Source organism: Cotesia glomerata, linkage group LG5 (assembly GCF_020080835.1).
Source record: "Cotesia glomerata isolate CgM1 linkage group LG5, MPM_Cglom_v2.3, whole genome shotgun sequence".
Taxonomy (NCBI): Eukaryota; Metazoa; Arthropoda; class Insecta; order Hymenoptera; family Braconidae; genus Cotesia; species Cotesia glomerata.
The window spans coordinates 874129-895561 of record NC_058162.1 but is presented as its reverse complement, the minus strand read 5'-3'; the positions used below and the strand labels follow the sequence as shown (position 1 = coordinate 895561).

General features: G+C 25.7%; 1 protein-coding gene across 15 annotated transcripts in view; it reads right to left on the bottom strand.

Moving 5' to 3' along the window:
- The window catches only part of LOC123266228 (RNA binding protein fox-1 homolog 2), a 177280-nt gene that overhangs the window by 112232 nt on the left and 43615 nt on the right, over positions 1-21433 (bottom strand). For 12 of the 15 annotated variants that reach the window (XM_044730324.1, XM_044730325.1, XM_044730328.1 and 9 more), the window contains exon 1: positions 7224-7498. In XM_044730324.1, coding sequence (XP_044586259.1) covers positions 7224-7478 — 255 coding nt within the window. In that variant the 5' untranslated portion in view covers positions 7479-7498. Of the gene's footprint in view, positions 1-50; positions 93-7223; positions 7499-13251; positions 13403-21433 lie in introns of those variants that run through there. The other 3 variants (XM_044730337.1, XM_044730338.1, XM_044730333.1) reach the window with 2 other exon arrangements.

The window sequence follows — 21433 nt, the reverse complement described above, 5'->3', positions numbered from 1 at the left end:
AAAACGAATGTAACATGAACGTCACAGCTGGAATGCACATGCGCACTTACCCCGAGACGCCATTCAAGCTCCAACATTTCTCCCTGCTATGCTTCCATTCCTATCCGAGATACTTTCTGCCTGTTTTCTGCTGTAGCTATACCTATATCTATGGATATTTTTTCTTCTACCCTCTACTCTACTCGAGTCTCGTTTCGCTTGCGCGACTTGGCCTTTTCTCTTACCGACACTATAAATGTTGCATGCCTGACCTAATGTCTAAATATATATACATATATGAGCTTTTACATGCATGTATTTCACAAAAATCGACATAGTAATTATTAAAAAAAATTTTTTCCAAAAAATTTTTAAAATTTTGAACATAAATGATAAAAAAATTTTTTTATGGATGTTGCGGTGAGACATGCAGTCTCTCAATCGCAGATTGAAATTGCTCTGTCGAATATGTGATGTATATTCGAATCTTTTCCTCTTCTCGCGTTTAGTTGGGATAGTAGTGGAGGTCCGTGCAAATATACACACAGCGTAATGTTGGATTATAGTAGTATAGGGTCGGGTCGAGGACTATGGGTGGGTCCGAGAGATGAGGGTTCATGCTATGCTGGGATGCTCGTAATCTCGTCGGATCGCATATAGCACAGACCTTACGAGTACGGCCGGCAATAGGGACGACTTGAAGAGGCGTTACCATGGTTACTGTTGAGTACTGACTACTCTCTCTTGCTCCAAGACTCCAACAGATACCCTGTTTCAGTTGTTCTATATATTTCTGTGATCATCATGCTTACTATTCTCTTGGGCCCACTACTTTTTGATTCTTCTCAAAATTATTTTTATTACTACCGTCTACAATATTATTGTGTAAATCTTCATAACATTTTTTTCTTTTAATTTTTATATTATTTTAATCATTTTTTTAAAAATAATTTATAACTTATTCTCTTTATCTATAAAAAATTTATCAAAAATAGCTCTATCAGTTTATTGGTTGCAAAATATCGTTAATCCAAAATTGCTTTCCTTGAATACTTTATAAGATGAATATTATCAATAATTCTGAGTAGCATCTACAGATTTCTTGGTGTAATTTTAGCAATATAAAGTGACAATATTGAGAATAATATCGATAGAAATTAAAAATTCATTTTTGTTAATTAATCACTACTTGTGATTAATATCAGAAGCTTGTTCATTGTCACTAAATAGAAACTCAATTTATAGTTTTTTTTTTAATTTCTACAAGTACATTTTTCTATTGATTTTTCAAGAAAAATTGTAAAGTGTTAATTTAAAAAATTCTTAAGTTCAGAAGCTTAAGATTGACGTATGTCAAATTATCTATATTATTAAGAAGATAAGAAAACTTTTTCAGTGAAATTTAGTGTCATTGTAAAGGTCTTGATTTGAATTTGTATCTTTTCAAGGTTTCATATCATTCTCACCGATAGTCAATTTATTATGATAAATATTTAGGCTGCATTCGAAAATGCTCTATCTCTAGACACATAATTAAGAAATGAGCTTGTATCTTGTGAACTATTGACATTTTTAAAGATATAAGCTCATCTCGATGTTACATTCATCAAGACCTTTCATTTAAGTACCCACATCAATTTTTCATATATTTTATATATTATATGTATATATATATATATGAAAAATATATCAAAAATGCATGTGGGTACTCAAATGAAAGCTCTTGATGAGTGTAATATCGAGATGAGCTTGTATATCTAAAAACGTCAATAGTTAAAAAAATACAGTGCAATTTAACATAATTAAGAAATGACCTTGTATCTTGAGAACTATTGATGTTTTTAAAGATATAAGCTCACTCCGACATTATACTCATCGAGACCTTTCATTTGAGTACCCACATCAATTTTTCATATATTTATATATATTATATATATGTATATATGAAAAATATATCAAAAATGCATGTGGGTACTCAAATGAAAGCTCTTGATAAGTGTAACATCAGGATGAGCTTATATCTCTAAAAACGTCAATAGTTAAAAAAGTACAGTGCAATTTAATTAAGAAACGACCTTGTATCTTGTGAATTATTGACATTTTTAAAGATATAAGCTCATCTCGATGTTATACTTATCAAGACCTTTCATTTGAGTACCCACATCAATTTTTCATATATTTATATGTATTATATATATGTATACATGAAAAATATATCAAAAATGCATGTGGGTATTCAAATGAAAGCTCTTGATAAGTGTAACATCAGGATGAGCTTATATTTTTAATAACGTCAATATTTAAGACAGTACAGTGCAATTTAACAAAAATCATTGCTTAATAAAGCAAAATTTTATTTATTTATAGTTCACAAGTCACGGCAGTCACATAGTGACTGCAAGGTTGCTATTTTTAAATAATTAAATAATTTATTTAAAAATTTGATTTGATAAAATGAAGAAAGCGTATCAAAACTGATTTAAATAAAAATATGTAATGTCTGATTACTTTTGGATTCGATAAACAATCCGCTGAAGCAGGATAATTAGCTTGCATTCTCTTTGCATATTTTCATCATTGTTCTCACTGGCTTCAAGCAATGTACGTAATTGGAGTGTAATACAATCATGAGTACGGGGGAGATGAAAGATGAAAAGCGAAACTGATTGGTTATTATCACAATGAACTCTGTGGATCTAAAAACTATGCTTTTTTTTACATTCCAATAAAATACATCAGTTTAAGAAATTTTTTTAATATTATTAAGGGAATAAGAGAGATGATGACTGACAAATTTTAAATTTAAATTGATCAGACCCTTGAGAAATTCATTTGAATATTTAACAAGTAAACTAAAAAATCATTTATAACGAGCAATTAAATTTTTTCCAGCCAAATCGTTTTTATATTCGTGCACACTCTCAAGCTGAATGGCTAGTAAGTTGTTTGAAATATATATTTTTTTTTTTTTAAGTACTTGAGAAGAGCTATAGAAAACATTTTAACCGAATAAATTAATATGAATACAGCCCGCATAGATTGGAAAAAAAAAAAATAAGAAAAATGCTGTAGTACATTTATAGACATTATGAGTTTTATAAGAAGTAAATAAAGGTCAAATCGTATTATTAAAAAAAAAAGAAAAAAAAATACGAGTTAGATTTACGTGATAAAGAAAAAAATAAATTTAAACCGGCTACTGAATTATAATGTTCGTACACGCTTATTCTCTATCCTCTTATAAATTTTATTTTCTTCTTATCTTGAGAACAAATGCTCGGGTGGAAATCCTAAGAGAAAAGATGGTGGTAATTTGATTACACGAGTTTAACTTTACTTGTATATTCAGAGAGATGAAGATCATTCACAAGTGAACTAACTTATAAGCACAACTTGTTCACTTCTAGATTCTATTTAAAGTTAACTCTATTTAATAATTTCATTATTCATACATACATACATACATATATAATACAAATATATGTTTATTCTATTCACGTTTCGCTACCAAGATATTTGTACTAATTTAAAGACCAAGTACTCGATTACGTATGAAACAAGTGATAAATTATTTTCTATTGATAATTAATTCAAAGGAAGAAACAGTTAAACCCCTCAGAATTAAATGTTTGACACTACAATGAATAAAAAATTAACTTAAACTAAGAGATCAATTCTTGAACCAATAAAATAATTTTGAAGTTTCATTGTCTTGAATGAAGACAAAAATTCTCGAATTAAGTAAAATTTACTTAAACCAAGAAAAATTTCCTAGTTCAAGCTTGATTAGAAAAATTATAATAACTAGCAACTTTGCAGTCACTATGTGACTGCCGTGACTTGAAAATTATAAATAAATAAAATTTTGCTTTATTAAATAACGACTTTTGTTAATTTGCACTGTATTTTCTTAACAATTAATGTTTTTAAAGATATAAGCTCATCTCGATGTTACACTCATCAAGAGCTTTCATTTGAGTACCCACATGTATTTTTGATATATTTTTCATATATACATATAAATATATGAAATATATGAAAAATTGATGTGGGTACTCAAATGAAAGGTCTTAATGAGTGTAATATCGGGATGAGCTTATATCTTTAAAAATGTCAATAGTTTTCAAGATACAAGGTAATTTCTTAATTATGTTAAATTGCACTGTACTTTCTTAACAATTGACTTTTTTAAAGATATAAGCTCATCCCGATGTTACCCCTATCAAGAGCTTTCTTTTGAGTAGCCACATGCATTTTTGATATATTTATCATATATACATATATATGAAATATATGAAAAATTGATGTGAGTACTCAAATGAAAGGTCTCGATGAGTGTAACATCAGGATGAGCTTATATCTTTAAAAATGTCAATAGCTCACCAGATACAGGGTCATTCCTTAATTATGTATCTAAAAGTAGAACATTTTTGAATGCAGATTAAACACGAATCTTTAAAAAACTACTTTTAAAAACTAGTGATTTATATTTTTGCTTGCGACTAAAATTACTCGCTCTAAAGTTATAAATTACTGTAACAAATTTAAAAATCCAATAAAAAATTTACCACGTTCAAATATCTAATTTGAAAATCTATTTAACTGTGATTAAACTAATTGCATCTCGTTATAAAATATTCTATGAGAAATTTTACAATATCGATTATTTAATAAATATATCAGGAATTAAGATCAATATTTCTTTTTTAAAAAGACGACACTGCAGATGATAAATTTCTAAGAGGCGAACAAAGTTTCAAGAAACTTGAATAAAGTTCATTCAATTAAAAAAACTGATAATATTTTTTCCGCACTGATTAAAGCATTTAAAAAAGTAGTGTGGGATTTTTTTTAGTGCAAAATAACATTTTTCGCTCCTGTTAGTTAACGTGAATGAATAATATTCAACACAGCGTAAACATGATATATTTACGCACCAGTGGCCGGGAATCATTAACGAGTGACATGGGCCACGTGAACGTTGGTCCCTCGTCTTTCCTGCTACTGTAAATGAAATTTTCGGTACGGTACGCTAAGTTTCATCATCTCTATACTCAACAATATTTTTTCTTATGACTCTCCAGATCCGCCGGGTCTGAAGTTCTGAACAGAAATTTACGAGCGCTTTCATGCATAAATATGTCTTCTAGTAATTCCTTACTAGAAATAATTAAAAAATTTCTACGAAAAAATAAATAATAATTTTAACAATAAATTTTACCCAAGTAATTATAAAAAATAAAGATATTTTTACGAATAAAGGTAAAACTAAAAAATTAGTTATCATTATGAAGAAAATCTCATAAATGTTGGACAGTAGCCAGTAAACTTAAAAAACTAATTCAGATTTCATTTGAACGCATCTGGCATTGGTCAAATTCCATTTTATATTGCTCATTCTTTCTTTGAAACACGATTCTATTTTATAACATTCTTATCTTCTATCTTTTCTTCTTTATAACTTCTTCTAGTAAAAAGCTTTTCTGGACATTGGAAACTTTAAATTAAAATAAATAAAAATAAAACTAAAAAATACTCATAAATTCACTGTATACTGATAAATAAATAAATAAACTTTATTCAAGAGCTTAAATCTTAAGCCAAGAACATCAAATGTAAATTAATCAAAAAAAATTTTTTAGTATAGTTAAATAAACTAAAGTTATTACAAATAAATTTGTCAGTGGGAATTTTAAGAGTTTATTTTTTCGTCACTAGTAACTTTATGAGTAATTTATATTTTTATTAATTTAAAGTTTTCAATCAGCGTAGTAAGTATCCAGAACTTTTAAGTCTATATATAAAACTATCTTAGTTAGTGGTCCAATAACTTTGTTGGATAATCCAAATAAACAACCGCACACATGTCTGTGAATTGCCGCACATATATTGCAGTAGAGGATAAAGACCAGAGACCACCAAGTCCAGTGATTAATTTTTAAGTACCTGAAGCATTAAAGTAAAGAGCAAATAAATTTCGAATAAGTTCAAAGCGTCGATTTATGTACCTATTTGAAATAATAAATAATAATTAATACCTGCATGTATAATCTACCGTGTACCTACAAATTGTTTCGATTGAGACGTAAACAATCAATGTTCAATGTAATCAACCTTTAACGCAGTGCTTACTTACGCTGTTTATATTAAATCAGCTTGTTAATCGTAAATCATAATTTACGGCCTGTTTTATGATCGGGCTTTCAATTAAATTCAACACACAAGAGTTTAAAAAGTAATACTCTTGCAGTAAGAAAAAAAATTTAATATTAAAATTAGGAGAAATTTTAATAATAGTAGAGTTAGCCGACATTTTTAATTGTTTTTTATTTATTAAATTAAAAAAAAAATATTTTTTAAAAATTGCACTTATAGTTTTTCAAGTTTTTTACATATAAAATATTTAAAAAAATTTTTTTTTGTAATAAATTCTTCAATAAAAAAAAATTATAAAAATTTTAAAATGTCCACTAACTTAATTTTTAAGAAATTTGGAAATTTTTTGTAAATTATAAAATATTTTTTAAAAATTCAAACTTAGAATTTAAAAAAACTTCTGTATGTTAATTTTTTCTTTCAATTTTTTTATTATTTTTTTTTCAATAAAATAATTCTAACTTAATTTTTAAGAAATTTGAAAATTATAATTAAAAAAATATTTCTTAAAAATTCAAACTTGGAATTTCAAAAATTTTCTTCTTGTCAATTTTTTCTTTTAATTTTTTTTAATAAAAAAATTTTAATTTTTAAATGTTCAGTTGTCGGCCATTTAATTTTTATAAAAATTTTAAACGTAACAGCAAGCCATGTAGTCTGTGATGATACCGGAAGTTGCGTATGTCTACCCTATTGCTTATAATCGGAAACTATACAGTCCACCTTATCGACGGCAACTCACGGAACTAAGAAGAGTAGGAATTATTTTTGCCAGAGTTCAAAATCATCCGACAGATGGCGCCACCGCCTTATGGCCGGTGGAGAAAACAATGGAGGAAAGAAAATTTAAAAAAATATCAGCATTATTTAGTATGACAATAAAAATAATTATTTTAATAATAAAATAATTATATTAATTGTCTTTAATTATTCTAATGCTCTTTATAATTTTTAATAATGATAATTAATGATATTATTGTTGAGCTTAGAAATTAAACATGCAAATTGGAGTAAAATTGACTGATTATTATAATTGATGCCCGTAACTAGAGCTTTGCTTTTGGAAAATCATATTCACGTAGACATACCCATATTTCACGTTCCAGCTGTCTCCATTCGTAATTCAGCTCGCTATTCATAAGTGATCTTCGATTCTCTACGCGAGAGATTATTTGCGTCGACTTAATTAATGAAAAATTGGATGAGTGGTTGCCGAGACTAAAAATCCGCGCGGTCATGTTGCCGGTTGAAGACGTTGTGCCGTTTGAAATTTTTTGGCTGAGGATTTCGGGTAACGGAGGAGTGGGGGGTGACGGCATTTTTTCCCGCGAAAAAGTTTCCATTTGAATTTTAAAAAGTTTTTTACAATTATTTTTCTTCTAACTAAATGAAATATCCGATAGAAAAATTTTTTTAATTACAATATATTAGTTTAGTAATTAGATTTTTTTTATTTTTATAATAATAAAATAATCTTGGAATATTTGTATGAAAAAAATTCCTTTTTAATGTTTTTTAAGACATTGAAGTTAACTGACAATAATATTAAAGTTAGCCGACATTTTTAATTTTTTTTTTCAATAATTAAATTAAAACAAAAAAATATTTTTTAAAAATTGCACTTATAGTTTTTCAAGTTGTTTACAAATGAAATTTTTTAAAAATTTCTTTTGTAATAATTTTTTCAACAAAAAAAAATTCTAAAAATTTTTAGATGTCGGCTAACTTAATTATCATTAACTGACATTATAATTTTATAAAAATGAAATTATTATTTTAAAAAATTAAATAAAATTGCATAAAAAAGACTTTAAAAAATCGCATATTATATTTTTCAATCATTTAATCTATTTTTGAGATTGTAAAAACTTGCTAGATGGCTATTACAATCCTTTATATTTATTAAATGTGATATTTTGAATTATATTTAAATTTTTACAGACATCTTAAAACTAGTAACAGTATCTTTAATAAAATATTGTTTTAAGTGAAATTTGTAAGTTAAAAAAAACAAAAAATTAACCAATTGCGGAATAAATATAATTTTTACAAAAAATAGTAAATATATTCATGAAAATAAAGTTAGCCGACATCTCAAAATTTTAATGATTTTTTTTTATTAAAAAAAAATTTTTTCATTTGTTCAAAACTTCAAAAACTATAAGTGCAATTTTTTAAAAATATTTTTTATAACTATAGTTATAATTTAATAAATTAAGAAAAATAAAAAAATTAAAAATGTCGGCTAACTTTATTATTATAATATATTCACAAATATATAAATTATATTTATATTTTATAATTTAATAAATTCATAAAAATAATCTAAAGTGTAAAGTGTTTGTCGAAAAATTATCTCTGAGTAAATTTAATTTTTTCATTTGAATTATTGGCACGTCAAACATTTTTTAATATACAAACTCGTTGAAATCTCCTTGAATCCCGAAGTTCTGCTGGTATATATTGATTGACAAAATAAAGAAAATAAATTAAAAATAAAATTTGTTCTGTAATTTTTGCCAATAATTTAATTTTTTATTAAAAAATTATCAATTGGCTTAAAAATGTCAAACAAAAGTATAGTGTTTTTTTTTATTTTCTCATCTTTGATTAAAAAAATTTTATTGATTTATTTTGACAACTAATGTTGTAATAAAAAATAATAATAATTATATTTATTTTGCCGTAAAGTATTTTTTTTTTCTCTGTTCAAGTTAAAAGTCAATTTCATTTATTTTCACATAATACATCGAAGAGAAAAACAGCATAGAACGAATCATCGGGTCGCGTTGGGATTCTCGACAAATATTGTCAGAGAAAATCGAAATCTTTTCCCTATTTCTCCACTCAACGATCTCTATCAGAGCTAAAGTACACGACTACTCGGTACTCGGTATTGTATACTTATATACATCTGTCTTTATACACTGAAGGACAACAAGAATATACACAAGTGCGCGATAAATCTCCTAGAGTTCAAATAGTCGAATCAACAAAATTGGTAGTTTTTATAAAGCTATATAAACACGCACAATAAAATAAAAAATGTAATGTTGTATTTTTTAATCAGGTGTGATCTTTTGTTGTTGTTATTTATATACGGAAAAAAGTAAACTGTAATATTCACCCGGATTCCGGTTAATTTTTATAGTTTCAAACAGTAAAGCGGACATCGGGGTGGCAAAAATATAAATATTACAGAACTTAATGTAAAAAGTATAAAAGCCACAATTTATAATTTAATATCCAAAATAAGTGATTAGTAGCTGTCACTATAGTAAATAACGACTCTTTCATCTTAAAAAATTACAGTTTCAAACAGTAAAAATTGCCATTTCAATGTATAGTCCATATTATGAGGATAAGGGGAACTCAGATGAAAGAGAAGGGGATCTCACTCTGGGAGAATTTAACATTTCAAACAGTAGAAATTATACTTTTAAAATATACATTTTACCAGTCCAAGCAAGTCAATAATTACAGTATGATTTTTAGCGTTGCGTTTAAAATTTATCGTTTTACTTTGTAAATATTGACGTTGCTTGTATTAGAAATTTACTAACTTTATTTTATACTATTTACATATCATAAGATCATTTTTTAGATACAAAATGATAAATGTCAAAGTCTGAATTCTTAATTATTATACTTAAACATTTTAGACATTTACATAGCGAATATTACTGTTTGAAATAGTATTTTCTTCCATGTAAAGAGTAAATTGTAACGTTTAAATGGTAAATATTATAAAGTGAATAGTAATATCACGATTTTACTGTTTGAAATGGTAATTTTTAGCAGTTGATCATTACTTATTATAAATCGACTGTTGTTTATTACAGTTTACTTTTTTCCGTGTATAGAATAAAAGTAATTTATTAATAAAAAATCAACAGATCTATTAGTTCTCGGGAGAATATGAGAAAAGAGGTGAGAGTAAATGAGCAAAGAAATATTGCTCGGCATTCCAGTCGCTTATTCTCATCTTGCCCTCAGAACGATTCGTACCTGTCTGATCCAACATCGAGAAGCTGGGCCACGAGATACTAGAGAAAATTCCACGGAGTAATAAGGGCCAATGAAAAATATTGCCTCTGGGAATTTAAATCATCATCTTGATGAAAAAATTCTCTCCTTTTGTCATTAAAAATCTTTGGAATTTTCAATATTATCGTTCTTAAGAATGGAAATAAAAAAAATAAATTTTTAAATGTCCTCGAGCGCCGATTACGAGCCAAATATGGTTAAAAAATCTTTATTGCTATTTAAGGTAAGAGTTGGTACGGTTGTTAACTTCATGTGTTATTCTTAAAAGTAGAACACTATTTTATTTCGTTTTTATCGCGTTGAAAAATTTATAGGCTATTACTTTTTTTTATCGTCGTTTAAAATACATCTATTTACATACAAAGTAGTTGGCTTTTAAATAAATTATATGTAAAAAGGTGATTTTACTTCATACGTCATTTTCATTTTATTAAATAGTACAAACACAATTCATAATTATAGTAATCATGAATCATAATTAAGAAATGACCTTGTATCTTGTAAACTATTGACATTTTTAAAGATATAAGCTCATCCCGATATTACACTCATCAAGACCTTTCATTTGAGTACCCACATCAATTTTTCATATATTTTATATATTTATATATATGATATAAATGTATGTATGAAAAATATATCAAAAATGCATGTGGGTACTCAAATGAAAGCTCTTGATGAATGTAACATCGGGATAAGCTTATATCTTTAAAAATATCAATAATTAAGAAATGACCTTGTATCTTATCAACTACTGACATTTTTAAAGATATAAACTCGTCCCGATATTACACTCATTAAGACCTTTCATTTGAGTACCCATATCAATTTTTCATATATTTATATATATTATATATATGTATGTATGAAAAATATATCAAAACTGCATGTGGGTACTCAAATGAAAGCTCTTGATGAGTGTAACATCGGGATGAGCTTATATCTTTAAAAATATCAATAATTAAGAAATGACCTTGTATCTTATCAACTACTGACATTTTTAAAGATATAAACTCATCCCGATATTACACTCATCGAGACCTTTCATTTAAGTACCCACATCAATTTTTCATATATTTATATATTTTATATATATGTATATATGAAAAATATATGAAAATGCATGTAGGTACTCAAATGAAAGGTCTTGATGAGTGTAACATCAGAATGAGCTTATATCTTTAAAAATGTCAATAGTTAAGAAAGTACAGTGTAATTTAACAATATTTATATCAAATAAAAATGATTAAAATTAATTAAAATTACGGAAAAAAATTTTTTTTTAATACTTACGTTGCTCGTAAATTGAACATTCTGCTTCCCTCCCTTCGTTATTTATATATTTTTTATTTAAAAGTAAGTAAAGTAACCCTTTAGTTTATAATTTTTTATAAACTTTAATATAAAAATATATATAACTGCTTTAAAGTAACACTTTCCATAACAAAAGTTCTTGATGAATGTAAATAGAGTATAAAAACTTTTATTTAAAAACTAACTCGTTATTACAAAGATAGTGGGGAGTAATTAAATATTTAATCAACAAGCCGTTGTAATTTTACGGTAAAATATTATTATCAAACTCGTTAAAAACAGACAGAGTGCAGCCATAAAAATGCGAACAAATGAAATTAAAAATGACTGATAGCGATACGATACTTTTATTGGGCAATTATTTATAGAAAACATCAGACAAAAAAATTTTTGCGAAAAATTAATGACCAATATGTGATTGGACAAAGAATAGGCTAATTGTTGGCCAGAAAAAACTGGGCGGTGACAAAAGACTGGCAAATAATGCCTGACAAATGATGACTGGATAAAAAAGAAAGAGCCAAATCACCTATGGGAAAAAGATAACAAAAAGTAGAAGAAGTCCGCGTAGAGGAAGACGAATGAGTACCATTGAGAATTGTATCCAAATAAAAAAAGCTAAATTGCTTGTATAAATATCTGACATTGAAAAAACTTTGTCAATCATTCAATAATTTTTATAAAAATTTTATCAATAATCGTAAAAATAATAATTAATAGTGAATTAATTTATGAATAACAATTACTACTTTCAGCAAAGTGTTTTTTACAAATGATAGTTAAATATTTATTAAATATAAAATTAAAAAAAAAAATTAACGATTCATTAAATTAATAAAAATTATTAAGCATAAATAGAAAAATTAATTAAAAAAGCTTCTAAAAATTCTAAAATAATTAAATCAAGATAAAAAATTCTTAAATCAAAAAAATAATTTTTAAGATTTTTATCTTGTATAAAAAAGTCTTAAATTAAGTAAAATTTATTTTAAACAAAAATAATTTCTTAGTTTAAAAATTTTTCTGCTTAAATCAAGAAAATCAAGCTCTTCAAAATTAAAATTAAGTTAAAATAATTCTAAAAAAAAAATTAATAATTTATTTATGTTCGTAAAATGAACGGCAGAGTTCCAAGGATTATCCAAAGTACCACAAGGATAAAGTACTTTGCACTTAAGAAAATTGTTACTTAGCGTTAACAACAGACTTGAAAATTTTACATGTGTATTACAAAAAAACTTAAAGTTACAATTTGTTTTATAAAATGATTGATTATATATAAATAATATTAATATAGATAAGATATATTTAGAAAAATGTAAAGTTAAAAAGTTTTCTAGTGAGTACGATGAATGTTGATTTAAAAATGTCTCAATTTCTAGATAAATATTAAGCTTCTCGTAGCTTACGTTAATTTAAACTGAAATACTCAGTAGATTGCAATTTTGATAAATTGAAGATTTTAAAATTTAAGTAGATCCCTCGATTCAAAGATTTATTTATCAAGAATGATAAATATGATTTAGCTTGGTAAATACAAGTATATTTTTTTGTCACAAAGCAACAAATTTTTTTTAGAGCTTAATGAAAGAATTAAATGTACGTTCGTAGAGTATTTGGATTAGTTGACAAGTGAAAAATGGAGTAACATTTAGCGGAAGAGTAAAACTAGCGGAAATATAGTAGGAGAAATAACGTAAATTTGCGGCAGTAGGATTTTCGATTTAATGAGAATTATACCGGCTAAATATTTACCTCGTTTCTCTTAAAAATGTTGTCCTCAAACAACCCAATATTCCTCTTCCTGTTTTTTTCCTACAGTCCTCTGGGTTGAGTTACTCTACTGAGGGATCAGGAATCTTGTGACGTTATTAATCTAGTTTTTTCTGCTTCCAGATTAGTTTAGCTGCAAGCAAAAAAATTAAATTTTTTATTAAAAAAAAGCTTAAATTAAAATTCTAAAATTATAGATTTACATTTGGGGGAAAAAAAATATTTCATGTTGTTCATAAATTGTAATAGACAGAATTTTCATGGAATTAGTGTCCGATTTATGTAAGTCGGTCATCTGTCAACCATTGCTCTAGTAATCATCCGCCGATTGCATTACTGGCGAGATCCATGAGCCGCTTATCGAACAGTGGTCCAATATACTGATTTTCGGTCATCGGATAACTATTGTAAGCCATTGATGGGCCAGTTGTATGTCTGGTAGTTCCTATCCGGCTTAAATTAAAATTAAGGCTTCATAAAAGCCCTTAAGAAGGACCCAAGATAGGCTTAAGTGCAATTTCTTTATTAAATTTCATCCTTTTGTTTGTTTTAATTATTAATACAGAAAAAAATTACTTAAATCATCTAAGTAATTTTGAATTTCATCTTTAGAAAAATTCTTAAAATAAAAAATTGTTTAATAATTGTAGAAAATTTATTTTCAATTGCATTTAAAAAAATTTTTTTTTTAATTAATCACACAGAAAAAAAAATTAATTTGAATTAAATAAATAATTTTGAAGAGCTTGATTTTCTTGATTTAAGCAGAAAAATTTTTAAACTAAGAAATTATTTTTGTTTAAAATAAATTTTACTTAATTTAAGACTTTTTTATACAAGATAAAAATCTTAAAAATTATTTTTTTGATTTAAGAATTTTTTATCTTGATTTAAATTAATTTAGGTTTATGTGTTGAAATTATTTCAATAAGAAATTTATAAAATTTTTTTTTATGGTAAATAATTTGCTTACGTATGTATTAAAGAGGATGCTTGGGAAGTATTTCCGGAATTAAAGAACCAGGATATAAGAATTGTAAGATGTCTGGGCGTTTATTTTTCTTGCTCGTTGAATCGAGGTCGAACGAACGAGCAGCCGTTAAAATCGAGGAGCGTTTACATCTACGTGACGCGCTCGATTAATCGCTCAGACGAGAGAATCCATAGGACAGGCACGAGCTTGAGATGAGAGAGGAATGTAAAAGGATTTTCACTAAGAAATGAAATTACTGTGAGAGATTAAAACTAAATTACACTTTATTTTTTATGTTTTGTCGTCTCAATTACAAAATTAAATACTTACTGTCATTAACATTTTACTTTTATAATAAATTCATTATTTTTTCTTTAAATTAACTTTTGTAGATATACACTTCTACTTTAATTAAATATTCCTAAATTAAATTCCGTTCAATCATCATAACTTTTTCAATTTAATTATGCGGAAATGTCAATTGGAATTTTAATGGATAAACTTTTTTAATTTTTACTGTTTCTCTTTCTAAGAATGATTTGTCAAAATGTTTTTTTTTTTAACTAAACTTTTCTTCAATTATGTTGGACTAATTTTAGCTTAAATTTAAAAAGAAATACGAGTTTGATAATTAAAGATTTTTTTGAATAATTTTTTGTAAAAAATAAAAATTAACAAGATAATTTTTTTCTTAATCAAAATCCAACTAAACTTATTTAAAATAGTATATTAATAAAAATTTTTCAATTAAGAATTTTTCTCTTAAATTAATAATCAATATTTTTTTTTAAAAAATTTACTTTTTTGTATTGTAAATTTAAAAATGGTAGCCATTAACAATTAACAATTAAATAAAGTATTAATAATGATTTTTAAAATTTATTAATAAATATTATTGCATTTTTATTCCAAGAAAAATAAATTACTCATTAAAAAACAATAAAATATTTTTTGCAAAAGTGAAATTTAAAAAACAAAATATTTTTCTATAATCAAATAATTTTTTTTTCTTTTTAGTACATTTTCTAAGAATCTATCAATTTAAAAAAAAATTTTATTTGACTCAAATAATATCCTCAAAAAGCAAATTTCATTTCTGAACCGATCTTTTCCCTCTACAGAAATAGAAGAGAGTGATTTGCGACTGCCGGACGCGATTTGAGAATTTCATTTCCTTGGGCCATCGTACTTGAAACTTGTTAAATTAAATTTCTGAATTACAGCCAATCATCTTAGTACGAGTCGTGAGAAGTGGGTAAAGAAAATCTGCATGACACTAAAGTTGACAGACATTAGAAATTTTTTTAGAATTTTATAAAAATAAAATGATTTTCAAATTATGATTTTATATTTTTAAATTTTTGATCACTAATTAAGTAACTATGTCTTCTAAATTATTGAAGATAGCCCCATGGTATAAAAAGGTTTTTTATAGGAAATTGTAAGCTACAATTTTAAATTCTTGTGATTTTTTCAAAATATCGATATTTTAGAAATTATAACCATTCTTATGATGACTAAATGATTTTTGATTTTTAACTATGTGAGCATTGTTAAAAAAGTTTGGAAAATCCAAAAGTGCACGACTAATAATGCTCATTTAATTTTTTACTTATTTGTAAAGAAACGCCCTTGGCGATTTACAACAATATGTTTAGTAATGATTATATACAATAAATAGTATCTTTAAAGAGAAGATAGACTTAAGAAATTTAAGGAATTTTTAAACAACTTGAAAGAAAAAAAATTTTTTTCGATTTGAAGGAAGAGAAAAACAAAACAAGAAAAAAAATTTAATAATAATGAAGTCGTGAGTCGTGCAATAACTATATCTCCTAAAATATTGACGACAGCCCTATAAGACATGAACATTTTTGGTAGGAAATTTTGTAATCTACAATTTTGGTCTTATAATTTTTTGATAAAATTAATATTTCAGAAGTTATAGTCATTTTTAAAGTAACTAGATAGTGATCTGATATTTAATTCAAAAGTTTATTATTTCATATATGAAAATTAAAAAAAAATTTTTTATAACGTGACAATTTCGTTTCTCTCAATCATTTTTATACTTTAGATTTTTTGCTACGCTTCAATATCAAGTCCGATAAGAAAGTAGAGAGTTTAGTAGCGGTAGTTTGGTTTGACCATAAATTCTTGGGGAATTTCTCGGACCCTAATGAAACCTCTAAGTTTACTTGTTGGGTATAGGCTACTTCACTTATACCAGCGACTTTAACTTTAACTGAACGAAACAAATTAATTCTTCTATATTATATATATTATGGCTAGTACATATAAAAGAGCCGTAAAGAGAAGAAATATGAAGCTAAACAAAACAAATGACACTATTTTCAGCCTTGTGCTTGCACAAGAATTGTAGGAGTTTTAATACTGGTGGTAATAGCCCGGGTCTGATGATAAATCGGTAGGAAAAGAAAGCTGGAATCGAGCGAAATCGTCGAATTTAATGCGAGTCATTGACTTAAATTTATCGTGAGAAGTCTTCGGCGAGTAGAGTGTGCGAACCTGAATTTCGTTCGCCGAGGTCACTCGCTAGGAAATAATTTGAATTTACCGTTACCGCTCAGGTTTAAACGATTTTTTGTTATTTTGAATAAATAAATGAAATATCCATAGTGACAGACGAATTTTTATTCAATTGCTGCTATTTACATTTTATTATAACTTCAATCTTTTAAATTGACAAACATATTGTTTTGAATATTAAAAAGAATCCATTTCCGTAAGAGTCAAAGTCACAGAAAACATTAAAAAATATTTAATACTTTTTTTACAAGATATATTGTTTCAATGAGTCATTGACATTTCAATCAACATGTCAGATTCAGCCGTATTTCCTTTTTTTAAAACTTTTCTTCTGTCAAACATGTAGTTTTCAGTAAAAAGTTAACTTTATAGTCAGACCACAAGATTAATATTGGATTTTTTGATCTTTTAATGATTAATGGGGTTGTTAATTTTGAATCTAATAATTAATTGTTTTATCAAGTAGTTTGAAATTATATTTGGAATTGATTGAATTTAAAATTAAATTTTTTTCACTATTGAGAATGTCGAATTTTTCAAAATTTTTAAAAATTACCTTTTACAGTATTTTACAATATTGAGAATGAAAAATATTTTTTTTTTAATTATAAAAAAATATTGTAGATTATTTATTTTAAATTTAATATTTATAAATTTTTTTTTCGTTCTAAATTAAGAGTTACACTAAAAATTTTTTACTTAAAAATCTAAAAATTAAAATTTTAGCTTCTAGATTTAAATTGTTAGATATTAATTTTACACTGACAAAAAATACACGTTAAGATGCTAAAAAAATTTTTTTCTTCTATTTTTCAGTAGAAAATTTTCTATGAGTGAAAATTCAAATAAAAAAACCAAAAAATATGAAACATGTTATTACTGTATGATAGAGGTTGCGATTTTTTAAAGAAATGAAAATTTATAAAATTAAAAACTTCAAATACATTATTTCTATATTGTCACATTAAAGAAGATATAAAAGGGATGAGTTTTCTTCTCAGTCGAACGCCGTCTCTCGGCTTGGGAAAATGTGAAAATGATAGAGATGAAGGAAGAAGACGATGCCAGAGGGATGATTTATTATTCCAACGGCCTCGACCCGGAACAGCTTTTCACCCACTTGTTCATTTCTATTTTCACTACTACATACACTCATCGAATACTTTTCATTCATTGAAAAAGATGAAAAAATATTCTATTATCTGAAGAACATTCCAGGTTAGACAGTAATTAAACTTGATTAATATTCAATGAAATAGTTTTATTTCATTACTTATAACTTATAACCCTTTGAAACATACTAAATTATTTTATTTTTGTTTTTATAAAACAGATTTTGTAGAAAGAATATTTCTCTATAAAAAAAATTATTTTTTTTATTCTCCGTAATTATTTTTATTGTTATATTCTTCAAAAAACTAGTTTGCATACCATTGAAGCAATATTCATGATCTTTAATTAAAAAATTATTTTACAGCTGAAGCTTACTTTAGTAAGCAATAAAAATAATTTTATAATTTTTAAAAATCTTTTATTTTTTTAGCGGGGAGTTAAAAATATTTTTAAATTACGTAAATAATTGACAACAATGCTCAAATTTTATTTAAAAGTTATTCAACAGTATTTAATCATCAATTTAAACATCAAAGAGATTGGTATATTTATTGAAGTTATACAATATATAATACCAAACAGTAAAATATTACCAATTTATTGTCAAGTGTAATTAATAAATATTCATCCAATATTATTATGGATTATTGAGATTAATGCATATATATTTATCCATTTGATTAATTAATAAATTCAAATATTGACTGGAAAAATAAAATTTGTTGAATAATTTTCATGGCATATAATACAAATGCATTTCATTTATATTAATTAACGACTGAAATATGATAATGAACTGTTAATGTATGATCAGAAATATTTATGATAAAATATTATTCACTATAATAATGATAATTAATAACTGCTATATAATTATTTTTATTATTATAGACACATTTTTTGCAACAGTACTTGGAAAATTCTTTAAGAATAAGCCATAAATTTATTTTTTTTGCAAGATGAATAATAACTTTATTAGTTTAAAATTTAAAATATTCTTTAAAAAAATCTAATAACTGTTTCTAGAAGAAAAAAGTAGCATTAATTGTGAGTAGTGAAGTATGATTTTGAGTTTACCCGTAGTTTTCCATCACAAATCTGGCTGGTGAACACCCAAATAAGAAGGAGAGTCACGAGCGACGCTTGAAATAACTCGCTCGTTGGTAATTAGACCGAATAAATGCATGAGTAATGAGTGAGCCAGTCTGCGGTACTTGATGGAGCTTTTGGTAAGTCCGCGAGGAAAAAATGCTTTTGAGAGACCGGGCAACAGTTTGTTTTATAAAAGAGAAAATTACAGGTTGAGTGAGTAGGAACAGTCAAAATAAATTCATGGAAAATAAACCAGTTGACGCTTTTAAACTATTTTCATAAAAAAATGTCCTCTTCTACAATAAAAAAGCTTCAACTTTTTTCTTCTCTTAATTCATATGCATAAAATTCAAATACTCACACATAACTTGATAAAATCAAAATATTTATTTAAAACTTTTTTTAGTTTTCTCGAATGGCACGAAGTGCATATAGAAAAATATTATATTATATAGGTTAAATATAAACTCAGAGAAAATTTGATATTAAAACTTTTTTAGTTCTTCATTCTCGTCTTCGTAAATTAGGATGAATAAATGTATGAGTTTTTCTTTTGCAATAGACATCATCGTCTAAAACAATTTATTAAATAACTCTAGAAAATTTATTTAATGTCAAAATATATACAAAATAAACAAAATTTTGTAGCCAGTGTATTTATATGATAAAATGGGTTTTTATGGTTAAATTTAGTATCGTTGGAAAAGTCTTGACCTGCAGTTGTGCATTTTCATGGTTTTATATCATTCTAACCAATAGTCAATTTATGATAAGTATTTAGGCTGCATTCGAAAATGCTCTATCTCTATTAGATACATAATTAAGAAATGACCCTGGATCTCGTGAACTATTGACATTTTTAAAGATATAAGCTCATCTTGATATTACACTCATCGAGATCTTTCATTTGAGTACCCACATCAATTTTTCATATATTTATATATATTATATATATGTATATATAAAAAATATATCAAAAATGCATGTGGGTATTCAAATGAAAGCTCTTGATGAATGTGACATCGGGATGAGCTTATATCTTTAAAATATATATTACATAATTAAGAAATTACCTTGTATCTCGTGAATTATTGACATTTTTAAAGATATAAGCTCATCTTGACATTACACTCATCGAGATCTTTCATTTGAGTACCCACATCAATTTTTCATATATTTATATATATTATATATATGTATATATAAAAAATATATCAAAAATGCATGTGAGTATTCAAATGAAAGCTCTTGATGAATGTGACATCGGGATGAGCTTATATCTTTAAAAAAGTAAATAGTTAAGAAATTACAGTGCAATTTAACAAAAATCATTATTTTATAAAACAAAACTCTATTTATTTATATTTCACAAGTCACAGCAGTCACATAGTGACTGCAAGGTTGCTAGTTAACTATAATTCTAATTAATATAAAATTTTTTATAACGTCGGGACAATAGAAATTCAAAATTTCATTATTTTTCACGTTTTGCAAGTTTATTTTTTCAGTACCAAAACTCTTATCACAAAAATTTACTTCTGAGAAGAAAATTAAGGCTATAGAAAAAAAAATATAATTCCTAGTCGCGGACAATTTCAAATTAATATTAAAAGAAAATTTTCTGAGATAACTTTTAAATTGGTGTATTATTATTATTATTTTTTACTTTATTTAAACTGGTTTGATAAATTTACGTATAACAAGAGCGCTCGAGACTTGTACATTTAGATTTACAAACCTTTTTTTTTTTTTTTTTCGTAACTTCCAAATAAAGTGAATGTTCAGTTGTGTAATTGTTAGCAACAAAGTCTAATTTACGACATAGAAATGTTTAAATTAAATGTTTGGAATTTTTAAAAACAAATTAAATATTCCCTAAAAGCTCTAGAAATCCTTGACAAGTGATAGAAAAAAAAAAGAAAAGGTAATTTTGTGAATTCTAATTGGTTAAAAAAATTTTATTTATTTATAGACGCGTTATGTTAGTTATTTAATAGAACTGAAAATGTAAAAACAGGAGAATTATTAAAAAAATTCAATAACTTAAGCTTGGTAAATTTTTTTGTTAGATTCAGATTATAAAAAAAGAAAAAGAGTTAAATAACTAGAACGGGTTTATAATGCGAAGAAACGAATGCTGATGATCCGTTGAGCTGGTAGAACATTTTGATGAACGTCCAATCGGATTAAATGGACGTGGATCGATTGATGCCACAGCGATATATCGGAAAATGGCTTAATTAAAAAAAACAAAGTGATCACTTTGGTCTTTGAACCGTTTGGAAATTCTCATAGTGAACAAAAAAAAAAATAAAAGATAAAAATAAATAATAAAAAAAAAGGTCAAAATGGATAATCACTTCGTTCGATGGGCATAGACACGTAGTTATCGAAGTGTAAAACAATTTTATTGGACAAACGAGTCACAATGTATAG